Here is a 14033-nt window from a genome sequence, read left to right on the forward strand (position 1 = left end):
TACATTTTTACTACTAATGCTTGATAAAAATGAATTATAAGTTTAAATCAGTCTGATGACACGAATGAGAAATAATTAGTGAGTGTTAACTGTGCCCATGGCAGGGTATTAGCACAGAGCAGGAACAATTAACCAACACAGTCACAGAACATCACCACACTCACAACAAAAAAAGAGAAGGAAATTACTGCTTCTTTCCTTTGGTAAAATTAGATGGAAATAACTATTTGAATTATCTCAAATAAAATTCTCAAATATGTCCATGGTTTAGAAGAAGTCGATTCAAAGTTCCTAAAAGTAGATCAGTAAAACTCAAGTCTATCATTAAAAAAAACAATGGAAGAGACCTACAGAAATTTAAGAGGGGACTGTAGACTTCTGGCCGATACAATCTGCACAGCCACCTGTGTCATTTTATTTCTCTCGAAGCTGATCAATCATATAAAATTTGGAGTTATGCTACGGTCTTCAGGGTCAAAGGACCCACGCCAGCTGGAACAATATCCCACTTCACAGGCATGCAGGAAAGTCCCCCCAAGAGGTACGAGCTGAGCCTACTCTACGCCACGGCACTCCACACACCACGTCAGGGTTTCCATATTAGAAAGAACTAGGGCTGACGACATCACAAATGTGTACACTGACTGACCTGTATGTGGTCTTTTTTCTGGATCTCATGGCATGACAACCATTATACTTGGTGCTGAGACCTTCAGGAACAGACTGTAAATGTGGCAGGTTCTAAGAAGACCGTATTAAAGATCCACCATAGCAGATAACATCTTTCTCATTCATTTACAACTATCCGATGGAGGCTACTATTCCCATTTCATAAACGTGGCAACCAGGACAGAAGAAAAAGTGAGCAGGCACACTCTATTTGGGAGGAAGTGAAACAATGGCTTTAAATTGTCATACTTCAATGAAATAAAGTTAGAAATTCTTGGCACTCAAAGTCCTAACCTCGTAAACTAAAACTTAATGTTTGATCTTTAAATTAAAAAAACAACAACAACAACAACAAAAAAAACACTAATGTCAGCTGTTTTCCAGCAATTTCTGTTCTAAGAATTCAATGAATGTTAATTCAGTGTCCTACAATGACAAACAGGGTCGTGGTTAAATATGCTCACTGCACCTGAGGTCAGTGGAAGGAGAGCCTTTGTACCCCCAATATGGTGCCTGACACAGTGTAAACTGTGTGAGTAGACCAGCAACAGCAACAATAAGAGGAACAACGAGTAAACCTGGGCTTCCTTAAAGCAAGTGTATCCACGGCCCTTAACAAGCAACAAAGTCCGCACTGAGTCTCAGGTTCAAGACGGATTATGTAGCCTTGAACTCCACCTGATACCTTTTTCAAAAATAAATACATGGTTATGGTAGACCATTGCCTGAGGGATATGAGATCCAGTCTAAGTTTCAACTCCGGATCAGGCCCGTCTGTTAACGATCTGGATATTCAGATCACCCACACAGTCTCCCAAACCCTGGCTCTTCTCTCTGTCTGATTCTCTACAACCTATCACCGATTCCCAGCCACGCAGTAGCTCTCAAATCCGGCCCTTTCTCAGCCCCTCCTCTTCATCGCAGTCAGGACGCAGGCCCCACAGCTCTGCCCTGGATGACTACAGGCAGCTCTAGCAACATTCTCCCCACAGCCCCTCCCTCTTGAGTTTATCCTTCTCATTGTCACCAGAATTCACTAATCTAAGCAGCTTGTCCCAGCTTCTTAGAAATATCCACTGATTCCCTCACTCCTTATAGAATACTGGGTAGATATCCCATGTTATAAATAAAAATCATATGTAAATATTAGCCTGATCTCTCTTTCTCCATATAGATCGGATTCTAGGAAGGCCCTTTCTTCTCCGTTCAGCTCTGTATCTCCAGAAATACGCAGCATGGCTGGCATACAGCAGGCTCTCCACAACTATGTGAATGAATGACATCACTGGCACAAGAGCAGCTGATAGGCACTATAAGTGAAGCAAACCACTTCATATTGCTTTATCAGGAAAAAAGAAAGCTCTATGTAGCTAAGGCAGGTAATTAGTTAAAGAAAATACAATTACTGCCCTGAAAAGACTCAAATTCAGGAAAGCAAGACAGAATAAATCCTAACTTACAACAAAAGCATTAGACTATCAGCCATGTAACATCTATTGCCCCACGACTGATTGACCTCCCGCTCCTAAAACACACGCACACGCACTCGTGCACACGCATGAGTGTGGGAAATATTCCGAAAAATGTAACTGGACAAGAGAGATGTTTAATTTCCGGAGATTTTGAAATTTGTGGGCAAAAATAACAAAATCTTTTTTTGTTGTTGTTGTGGTTCTGGATGCCTGCAAGGGAAAAATAGTAAGTAAAATATCAAAATACTTAATTTTTCTAAGACACTTGAAATGATTACTTTGTGGGTTTAGAAACATAAAAACTATCTTTCTGTAATATTGGAAATGTGTTCTTCTTTTTATAAATCCAGAGAGAATAAAGGAAAAAAATTGAGTAGGAAAGAGAATTCTGACCAAGTCCACTATAAGTTATGATCTCTTATATCTGAGCATGATGGTACATTTATCCTCTGTCTTGAAATGCATACATCTCTACCTTAGGGCTAATTTTGTTGGTTTGAATGCAAAGCCAGAGAGACCCAATTTTTAAAAAACCTGTACTCCTTATGCTCTAGATAAAAACTATTTCAAAGGATGACAATAAGTAGGAAGAAAAGTAACATGAGTAAGAGAATCAAATAAGATGTTATCAAAACATGACTTTTCCCCAGTAACCAGTATTCAAGAGGTCAGTGTGAAAGAAAAGAAAAAAACTTGAAGAGTCACAAGATAAACCTTTCTCTTTTCTTATACCTCTATTCTGAGAATAATACCAGGTGATAAAGGGTACACAGGACAGTAGGCTAAGACTGAGACATCTAGGACTTGACCTCTCTGCCCCTCAAAAACTGTGGGACTTCGGGCAGGTTACTTTTTGAGACAGTTTCCACAACATTCTGAAGAAATTTCCCTAAGGACAGCATCCTTGATCCATGTCTTGAGTTTATTTCTCAGGCAGCCTGAAAGGACTTTAGTTTTGTGCAATAAGAGGTGGAACGTAGAATAAATGTAGGATTGAAAGAGGGAGCAAGACCAGTGTAAGTTCCTGAGAAAAAGAAAACCAATAAATAGCTGGCCAACAGGATAGAGAGTCTGAGAGGCGTGACAGGAGACGCAGTCTGGGGAGTCTTCTATACAGCTGGTTCTTGAAACCATGAAAGTAGATTCGATCACCCACTGAAACTATATACAGTGAGAAAAGCAACAGGTCCAGAATCAAATTTTAGAAGCAGCCACAGTTTAGAGGCAGAAAAGTCATGAAAATGAGCCCATGAAAGGCACAGAGAATTAATTAAGGAGTATTTTGTCTCTGAAGAAAAAGAAGTGCCCAACAGTGAGACATTCAGCAAAAAGGTTCAATGAAGGGAATCCTGGGAAGAAAAGTGGCAGGTGTGGCGAAGTACTTCTGGGATCTTCCCAAACTGCCACATAAAAATATAGCAACATAATGAGGGGACAGAGTTCACGCAGTGACAGCAAAATACGAGGGGTGAGGGCCGACCACCAAGGGCCAAAAAACCTAATTATGGCCTGTCTGTGTGGGGCACATGGCCAGAAGCCACGGGGAGACTAGCCAGAGACAGCAGAACCGCAGAAAGCCAAGAGGTGCTCCCTGAAAGCCTCGAGGACCAACGTGTGAAGAGTGGCCCAGAAGCTGCATGGGTGTGACTTCTTCCAGGATGAGGACAGAAAGGGGTTGGTGGGCACAGAAGCCAAGGCAAGGGCTACGGAGGCTCAGGAGTCCAGTCCTGAGCTTTCACGTCTGACCCGCCACTGCTCTGCCCAGGACAGAGCCCACTGAGAAGAGACTTGTTAGGACCACATCACGACCAAGCAGAAGGGGAAACTGGCATCACAGAGAGAGAAGATCCAAATACAAGTGGAGCAAGAAAACAGAAAATCTCAGAGAGCAAGCTGCCTGTCCTGCGCATCACACTGAACAGGAGAGGGAGCACTGCGAGCTTCCTTCTAGATGTTCTGAAGCTACACTCATACACACACAGCTTCCCTAAGAAAACGGAGACTAAACACCAGCACAACATGTCTACAGACAACAAAAGTACATGAGAAAAACATACTCAAAAAGACAGATGAAAACACTACTGGACTCTTCTGAAATGGTCTAAAAGGCATGAAAGAACACAAATCAACATTAGAAAAACTCAGGTATGAGGTGACAGACCTCAAGAAAGTAGCTATATGAGCTGACGGTGTGCATATAGTGCGATCACAGACAATCGGGATGAGTAACAGGAGAGCAAAAGGAAAAAGAAAATTTAGCCTGTTCCAGTAATCATGAAGGACAACAGTATCAGTGTTACCACTGAATGCGTCATCTCAGATGCAGCGGAAGTGTGGTTATGGGATGATCTAATTATATCCTCCTGTTCATGCCTGGGAACCAGAATTCTTAGTTATGGACAAAGTATCTACTGACAGAACAGTAAAAAACCCCACAGGCCTGAGTCTGAATTGGAAATGTCCGTACGGACTCATGAGGCACCCCGCCCCTGGTCTATCCATTCACACACATGTGCGCATATACTTTTGAGTACAAATATTTACTTCCTAGAAATGGTTCTAACAAGTACCCCGAGTGCCCAGATCATGGACATGAAATGCCATTTCCCTGGAAGCCAGGACTCCTTGGAAAAGGATTCCAAGTGTGGGACAAGAACACACAAGATAAGCCTACGACATTTTGATACACCAGGCCGCAAGGATGCCATCAAAGACTACTAGCGCCATGTGAAAAGGATTCAGAAGCAGACTGAAAAGGCTGCCACTCGCCAAAGAGGGGACAATCGGAATTGCAATAAGGGTAAATATTGTAAGGAAAGAAACCTATCAAATATGCTTAAACCTACGAGTTCATAATGATATTTAATAAATAATTATCACCTATGGATAAAAAACCAATTCATTACCTTGAAAACTGAGGGTACAAAATGAAAGAGCACTTTACCGTCGGAAAATTATTCTAATGAAAGAATGAAATAAAAACCTTGCAACTCCAAGGGATTAATGCATCTATGCAGTATAAGTGTCAACACCGCTAACGTCAAAAAAGTGAAAACTAGGGGCGCCTGGGTGGCTCAGTGGGTTAAGCCGCTGCCTTCGGCTCAGGTCATGATCTCAGGGTCCTGGGATCGAGTCCCGCATCGGGCTCTCTGCTCGGCAGGGAGCCTGCTTCCTTCTCTCTCCCTCTGCCTGCCTCTCAGTGTACTTGTAATTTCTCTCTGTCAAATAAATAAATAAAATCTTAAAAAAAAAAAAAAAGTGAAAACTAGACATGCGTATCCGCCTCCTGACGAAGGAACACGACAGTACGTGTATCTTGCCGAAGGTACTAAACCAGAGCCTCATCCAGCCTGAGATTCTCGCTGCCAATGTGCAGAAACACACTGGACCGCACTATGAGCACACCATCCGCAAAATCCACTGCGGGCAATCGTTCCAGTCAAATGACCCAGATTCCCCAACAAATAAATGGTAAGAAAAAGGCAGGGATTGGGCTGGGAGGTGGGGGCCTGCATAGGAAAAGAGACTTAGAAGACATGTCATTATGTAAGTGGGGGTGGCTTACGCTAAAGGGGCTGGGGCTACACAGTTGACTGATAGAACTGAAGGCAAGAAGTAACCCCTATGAGCTTCAGATGGGGTTACTTCAGAGGGAACGGACAAGGGGCTGTGAGTGCGGCTGGGCACATGGGTTTGGGAGGAGCTTCTGTGAACTAGGATGTGATTTAAGAGGTATCTGCCTTATAATAATTCACAAAGCTACATCTCCCCCAAGAGAGCGGTTAGGATAAAAATTTCATTTAGGTCAGACAATTAGGTAGGAATTGGTGGTCACAGTGAGTGCCGTTCCAAGGAAGGGATGTGGGTAGAAGTCAGAGTGCACAGCTTGAGAAATAAATGGCAGACTTCGGAGTGGACCCCAAGTCTTGACTCAGAAGTCACAGTGTCTCACGTGAAAAGATCTCGAAGGATTCATACCTGTTGAACGAGGTTACTCGTGGGAATTGGGAGAGTAGGGAAAGTGAGGAGGACCTTTCATTTTATGCTTCATATACCTGGACAATGTTTTATTTTTCAACGCTCCTGTTACTTTTGTTATTTTAAACTTGTAAATGTTTATTTTTCAGAAGGGCTCGATTATGAAAGTAGGAAGCCCGGGGAGGAGAAGAGACAAATCAAAAGAGCTCCAAAGAACTTCCGCGGAGGAGTTTAATTTACGAAGATAGTCCACCTGTAGCAGGGGGCGTCTAACTCCCAACTCCGCACGGGCTGTTCGTGGTGACTTTCTTCCAAAGAGGACAGCCCGGGGAGGAGGGAGAGAGTAACTTCAAAGGGAGACACCACCTGAACCAGGCGGTCCCGGTCAACCTCGGCAGTGGTAAACCGCACCAACAGCCCACACCCCTGACATGACGTGAGCTTTCCCTCTGTGGCCTTGCTCCCCAAAACTAGTAAGCCCCGTCTGATCAAATTTCAGGAGAGGGGCATTCTATAACTAAAACTGTCAAGGTCATCGAAAACCAGGAGAGTCTGAGGAGTCACAGCCCACAAGAGCCAAGAAGACACGATAATAAAACCATTGGCATCCTGGCTGGGATCCTGGAACCTGAAAAGGACATCAGGTGAACACTAAAGATCATGGATTTTAGTTAAAATAACATATCAAGGGGCGCCTGGGTGGTTCAGTCGGTTAAAGCCTCTGCCTTCGGCTCAGGTCATGATCCCAGAGTCCTGGGATCGAGCCCCGCATCGGGCTCTCTGCTCAGCGGGGAGCCTGCTTCCTCCTCTCTCTTTGTCTGCCTCTCTGCCTACTTGTGATCTCTCTCTGTCAAATAAATAAAAAAATCTTAAAAAAAAATAATAACATATCAATACTGGTTCATTGGTTATAATGAAGGTAGCATGCTAATGTAAGATTAGTAATAGAGGAAGCTAAGTTTAGCATGTAAGGGAACTCTGTACTTACCTTTTCAAGTTGTCGGTCAAGCTAAAACTATTTTAAAGAAAAAGTCCATTTAGAAATTAAAAAAAAAAAAAAAAACCAGAAACCCAAAACATCACAGTATCTTTACCAAGTGCAAGGTTAGGTGGGTACGTTCTTAGCGTAAGGAAAGCCAAGCAAATGCCTTCTACCTCTCTTGTTCTCACACAGACAGCTTGGGCCAATCAACAGGCCGCCTAGAAGACTCTCCCAGACCAGCGATCCAGTGACCACCCTCAGAACCCAACCATGACTCTGGCATAATATGCTATTTTCAGACATTCTTCAGCACCACAAAACAGGGAGCAAAAAATATGTTACGCGTGTGAATCTGAAAATATGTATGGCAAGCGGAGGAGAGAATGTTCTTGGATAAAACACACCGGGTGCCAGCCATCAGCACTGGAACAGTCTTAGCAAAACGCGCGTTTATAAAACATCGTCAGAGAGGTCTCATGTCTAAACCTACAAGTGGATGCAACAGGCAAACATTCCCTCCGTGTCCTCTCCCAAGTCACCCCGAGCCTCGGGGGGGTCTGAGTGCTCCTCGGCCGCAACTGCTCCAGCCCACCTGTCACCTGTGTGTTCCTGCAGCCCGAGCCTAGGACCACCACCGTCCTGGTCTAGTTCTCCTTGAAGACTCACTTCACAAATGTACACTGTTTCACCTGAGAAGGAAATTCCTTACGAGTGAGGACGAACATCACGGTTCCGCGTCCTCTCCGGGAAGCGCCGTCCGTATCTACACGAACGGCCCACTCGCCCTTCTCTTCTGTCCACGTCTACACGAATGGCTCACTCGCCGCTCTCACCCGATGCTCGCGGACGTCCATGCGGCAGGATTACTAAACCTCTTACAGAGGACGCCTATGGAGTTCAGAGAGGCAAAGCAAGCCAGGAAGATGATTAACTCAGGGAGCCACTGAGTCATGCCGGAGGGGCTCCGGGGGCCCAGGCTTCCTCCACGGCTACCTGCTGCTACGCCCTAGGCAGAGCGCTCACAGTGCTGCGAGCAGACAAGGCTCTTCTCGTGCTCTCCTGATACGAACCCAGCTGAACCATCGAGAAGTGCGTAGTCTCGTGACCATACTCCGCTCGTTGTATTTTTATGACCCAAGTCTGGCCCTGTCTGTGACTCTTAAGGAATTAAAAAGCAAATGAAGGAGCCGGGGAACAAGCAGGATGATCACAGGTGTGCACGTCGGCACCGCGCTCCGCACCGCTAACCAGAATACTGGGAACTTTCTAACACGCTGTACCCGTGGGGGAGAAAAAAGATTCCAGATTGTGAATGATTTATTACACTGACTTGGGAAGCTATATTAAAAAATGGTAACCAAAGGACTGCATTTTATAACCTTCTCCCTGACTAGCAGGAAGAGGTTTGATAAGCATCTTATTGTACTATCACTTCTCGCATCCTCGGGACCCTGTGCACACCTTAGGAATCAGCAATCTTTCTGCTCCTGAGGGAATCTGTAACCGTTAGCTGAAGAAAGACGTGTTCAAGGCGGCTTATGTTATTTTCCTTTCAAAATGTTTATAATTTATATTAATGAATTAAATGAAATAAGATTTTTTTGGCCTCAAATAATTCAGAAGAGAGACTCAAAAAATTACTGTAGTAATTTCAGACCGAAGTCAGTGTTAAAATCCCAAAATTGTTTTTCATACTCCGTTATTGGTATTTTACAGTACATACAGATATTGATTCTGGGGCAGTATTTACAAGCGTGAACCATGAATTTCCTTGTGCAGCATTTGGAGGCTATAAAAATAAAACGAGAGGGACTAAGTAGTTAAATGCTGATGACTATCAAAGTCCTCAGCTTAGTTTTCAGTAGGGAGCTTGGCAGGGCTTATCACATTATTAAAAATGATTCAATAAACTCTCTAAGTGAATAAATGCAGGTTACGCATGGACCAATGATGAGCTTGTGCATGAGTCATGGGTTAAGATTAATCAAATGTCCATCTGAGTCCAAATTTTTTAAAAGGCCAGAAAAAAAAATTAAGCAGTTTGTTAAACAGGAGGCAGAAGAGGAGACAGAAAGATAGGCAAACCACAAAATAGATTTAGAAAGCTCCAAAAGGCCCACAGAAAATGGACTAAAATGTTATAAATGGAGAAGATAGTAGTTTTGGTTCAAAAACATGCCAAATGATCACACACAGAATTCCTGGCTGGTGAAACTTATGGTTAATTCACCGATCTCAGACTCATCATCACCCGTCACCCAGAGACTCGCTGACATGCTGGTTACTTACGTTAGCGCGTCTCCCTCAGTTTCCTCCTCTGTAACACCATAAGGTTCGTCCCAGCACTGAATTACCATTCATGCTTTTTCAGCACAATTACAAATTTTGTACTTCTTGTCCTTGTGAGTGGCCTTTCAGCTACTGTATCATGGGCTAACTTCACACTGCTTTCACGAAGATGTCTCCGATGCTTACTAAATCACATTGAGGAACAAGAGCAAAGCAGGAAATTCTTGGCCTGCTTGATATTCATGATCTGTCTATAAAACGGAATTCTCTGCAATCCAGCTACTAACCAGGCCTCTGCCCAAAAAACCCTCCTTTGATAATGTTGATACTGAAATGCAATGGTTATTATTTTTAAAATAAACAAATATGTGTTTAGAGAAGTTGTAATAAATACAGGTTTCTAAGGTCAAAGACGCTGTCACTAGGGAATGAGGGGTTTCAGACCTCCCACGGGGGCTAGAAAGAGCAAGATTTCCTCAAAGGTGATATAGGCTATAGCTAACAACAACAACAAAATCAGTGGTGAGGAGAGAGAATTTTAAGCAGGTACCATGGAAAGTTGGGATGACTGAGATATATCTGTGGATTTGCAAGTCCTGCTGTTACTAGTACAAAAGTAGGCCTGGAAAGAAGAAGCAACGAACTTCCACAGAGAAAACCTCACAAATAGCACTTCACTCAGTTTAAGGACATTTACGGAAGGTGCGCTCTGTGTGAAGCGCTTGGTGATACCAGTGCCTGCTTCAGCCAGTATCCCCAAGACCCCATAGCAGGCAAGTGCTGAGCTGAGAAGCAACATCAGCTTCCCAAGCCATTCAACTCTGAAAACTAGGACACCTTCCTATCTAAATTTCCACACATATACAGCTACCAACAAGCCTGGGTACGGTGCTGCCTCCCTGACCCATCACGGACAGCACCAGCGCTCCACGGGAGGGTCCCCCTGCACCCAAGATCCGCAGGGTCCGAGGAGGGGACGCCAACACACAGTCAGCCCTCCCCACATAGGGCCAGTTCTTCCCCAGTTTTTCAAATGGCAACACCGACACACAGACTGTACAACTATTCCAAGCGCTCCAAGATGCCATTAAATTGGAACCGGAGATTATAAGAAACGAATTACAAGAAATGGGAACCTTGGAGTATTGCTGGCGGAAGTAAAATGGTGCAAACATACATGTAAAAAGGAAACGAACTGCAACTTTTCCACCTTTACAAGGAAAAAATATTATGTGCATGAGAGATGAGAAATTACTATGTATCTCTTTAGAACCTTAGTGAACTTAGATGATCAACATGTAAAATCACGCAGGGAGGAAGGAACTCTGCCTTGATTGACAACTACGCCTGATTAGCTATTATTTTTTCATCAAAAATTACGTATGGCCAAACAATAAATATTTCTACTCCTCGTTAAAAAATGAAGGTAAATCTGCATGACTAGTGCCTAGTGAATATTTATTCACTGTCTGTTTCCAGTATCATCTAACTCATATTTACAATAAGAGGAGAGGAAAACAGCAACCCCAATTTTCCTTTATGATGCAAAGATTTTCTAATCAATTTAATATCCTGTTCCCATATAATACATCTATTATTGAAAATTTAGAAAGGAAAGAGATGCCTGAAAATTTAGAAAGGAAATAGGTGCCTCATCCGACATAACCTTCGCTGTGCCATAGCTCTGCCGGGTGATGCCAGTCCAAGTTTGTTGGCTTAAAGGTTAGATTAGTCTGCAAACAACATTAAAACATTTTGATTGCATTTCTAGAATTTGTATGTTGGCAAAGCATTTTATATAATTCAGGAAAAGTAAGATTAAAATTGCGTTAAAATCGTTACAAATGTAGGAGTAAAAAACAAAGAAAAAAATCACAAACCTTCTTGTGAAGACACAATGGGTGGCATGTAATCAGGAATGTATTCTTTTCTTTCCTCTGCATCTTTACTTCCAGGTTGAGGAAATTGAAGGACATTGTTCTTACTAACAGGAAATGAAGGAATTTGATGTGGGAAAGTCACAGGTTCAATATTGTGAATATAGTCTTCTAGTTCATGAAGACTGACCCCCATAAGCTGGAAAGCTTCACCAACGTCATCCAAAATTGGGTCTGTCCGGCCATCTGAAACAAAGTCAAGAGCCAAGCAAATTATTTTAAGAAAATTCCATGAATACTTTTTAAAATATTAAGAAGTATGAGGTTCGCAGGTAGCTCAGAATCAAATATGCTACACATACTTAAGACTGAGTTATTGGGAAGAATTTAATAGACTTTGAACAAAACAGCATGCTGTTTAAACATGGGAAAGCCACTTCCTGAAGTCAGGTTGAAAAAGGATCCGACAAGCAGACCATTCACACAACAGTCGGCTAGGACCGAATAAATATCAGAAGCAGTTTACCAACGAACAGTGACTGACGAAATGTAAATGCCCAGTAAATATTACCACTACTGTTTTTTTAATCAAGCAACTAGAATGCTGTCCATTATATTGTCACCATGGTTCAGGGATGCATCTCTGGAACCTAAAACAGGTGGCACTCTAAGTATTTGTTGAATGAACTCAAGTGCTTCCTCCCCTGCCATCGCAGATTGAACTCTGTCTGGTTTTGGTGACCCACAGTCAGTGCGGTGAAGCAGCAGATGATCGTCCTGACTCATCATCGGAGGGTCAACAGCAGCCTAACACTATGTCACCACGCCTACATCAGTCACCTCGGTTCACCTCACCACGTGGGAATTTTGTCATTTCGCCTCATCACAAGGGCGAGTGTTTGGTACTACTCGTGCTTTTAGGCATCCACTGGGGGGTCTTAGAACGCATTCCCTGTGGACGAGGGGACACTATGCCACTGAATCAATTTTTTAAATCCAAGAAAATTTACAGAAAACACTTAGCTCAGAGAGATAATTTATGAACAGATTTTAAATGTTATTAGAAGACACCATACAAAAATGGATAGAAATAGAAGGATACAAAGTTAAGGTGAAATTCTCTTTACGAAAGTGGTGTTTTTTGTTTTGTTTTTTAACTGAAATTTCCTATGATCACTTCAAATTCAGTATGTCTGAAATTAAATCGTGCTGTAAAATGAAAATAACCCAAAGTTTATAAAAATTAGACACACGCTTGCTCACGCCCACATAAAAAAGTTCTGGAAGGCTATACATCCAACTGTTAATAATTTCAGGGGCTGAAAGCTGCAGAGCAGAGGGAAAGAAGCAGGAGACTCTAACTTGTAACTTCAAACACTTCTGCTGTCTCTCAATTTTGCTACAAGTCGGGGTTACTTCCATGATGTAGAAAATAGCAGGGATAAATAAAATGGACATTCAGTCTTCCTCTTAATGCTGTAGATATGCATTTCGACTCTTCTATTCCTAGGAAAAGCACTGGTATTCTCTTAGTCCAGAATAAATGATCATCTTGAATTCTTCTATATGCTTTCCAATTTCAACACAAGACCCTCTGGTTCTCCCCTCCTCCTGCCCATGTCTGGCCAAAGATTTCAAAACTCTTTCTTTCCCTCTCTTCCTACTATCACTTCCAGTTCAGTTTCCAGGTGTCCTCACTTGAGTCTTCTTGCACTCAACAAGAACACTATTTTCTTAAGACGATCACTTTCATCACATCGTTTCCCTCCTTAGAAGCACAGTGTTTCTGACCATGCTTTCATTTCCTCTAAGTCCCTCCCAAACCTGATCTCACTGTTTCGCGTGTCTTGTAACACCGTCCTCATGAGTTGGCCACACAGCTCAAGCTGGCCGCCTCACTGGTACTTCATCACAATCGGTCCTACTTGGGTATCGTAGGTGATGCTTCTCTCTGGCCTGGCGTCCATTCCATGTCTATGCAGGCAGGCGTCAAAGCCCAATTCATCTTCCCCACGAAGTCGTCCTGCCCCAGCCCACAGCCATCTCTCCCTTACCATCTTCCTTTTGCAGTTACTGCCTATATCGTGCGATTCTTGTCACAAGAACTAGTCCTAGAGAGTCATTCTGAAATATTTAGAACCCACTTTCAGTGCACACACACGTATTTAATACATGACCCAAAACAGCGAGAAACACCTGCCCAGAATGCTTTCACAAATCATTACTTAGGGAAATGTACTGATGGCAACTTCTGATACTTGCTTCAACTTGAGAGCAATTTTTTCAAGGAGCAAACACCATCCGTTTATTTTGTTCAGTCTGCACCCTTGTCCACAACCTGTGGGCTGATATCTCCAACACAGTGCTCAGTTCTTCCCCCCTTCCAAGATTTTATTTATTTATTTATTTATTTATTTATAGTGTGAGCAGTGGGGAGGGGCAGAGAGACAGAATCTCAAGCAGATGCTGCACCGAGTGCTCTGAGTGTAGAGCCTAACACTGGGCTTGATTTTACGACCCTGAGATCATGACTTTAGCCAAAATCAAGAGTGGGCCGCTTAACCGACTGTGCCACCCAGGGGTCCCAGTGCTCAGTTGTCAGTGGTGCTCAGTGAATGTTGTCAAAAAGTAAAAAAGGATTTAAAGGAGGAGAATAGAAAACTGCACAGTGGTAACCTGAGGTCAAAATTCGAGCTTAAAACTAGGATAGTCCATAACTAATAAGTATACCAGGAACCAGCATTTTCAGTAAGTCACAAAACCATG

The 14033-nt window shown here is 42.9% G+C and overlaps 1 protein-coding gene across 1 annotated transcript in view; it reads right to left on the minus strand.

Moving 5' to 3' along the window:
• Window positions 1-14033, minus strand: part of TAF3 (TATA-box binding protein associated factor 3) — a 172633-nt gene that overhangs the window by 156208 nt on the left and 2392 nt on the right. Inside the window, exon 2 of the mRNA XM_004757957.3 lies at window positions 11271-11513. Coding sequence (XP_004758014.1) covers window positions 11271-11513 — 243 coding nt within the window. The remainder of the gene's footprint in view (window positions 1-11270; window positions 11514-14033) is intronic.

Source organism: Mustela putorius, unplaced genomic scaffold (assembly GCF_011764305.1).
Source record: "Mustela putorius furo isolate JIRA1106 unplaced genomic scaffold, ASM1176430v1.1 tig00004033_pilon_pilon_pilon, whole genome shotgun sequence".
NCBI classification, from domain to species: domain Eukaryota; kingdom Metazoa; phylum Chordata; class Mammalia; order Carnivora; family Mustelidae; genus Mustela; species Mustela putorius.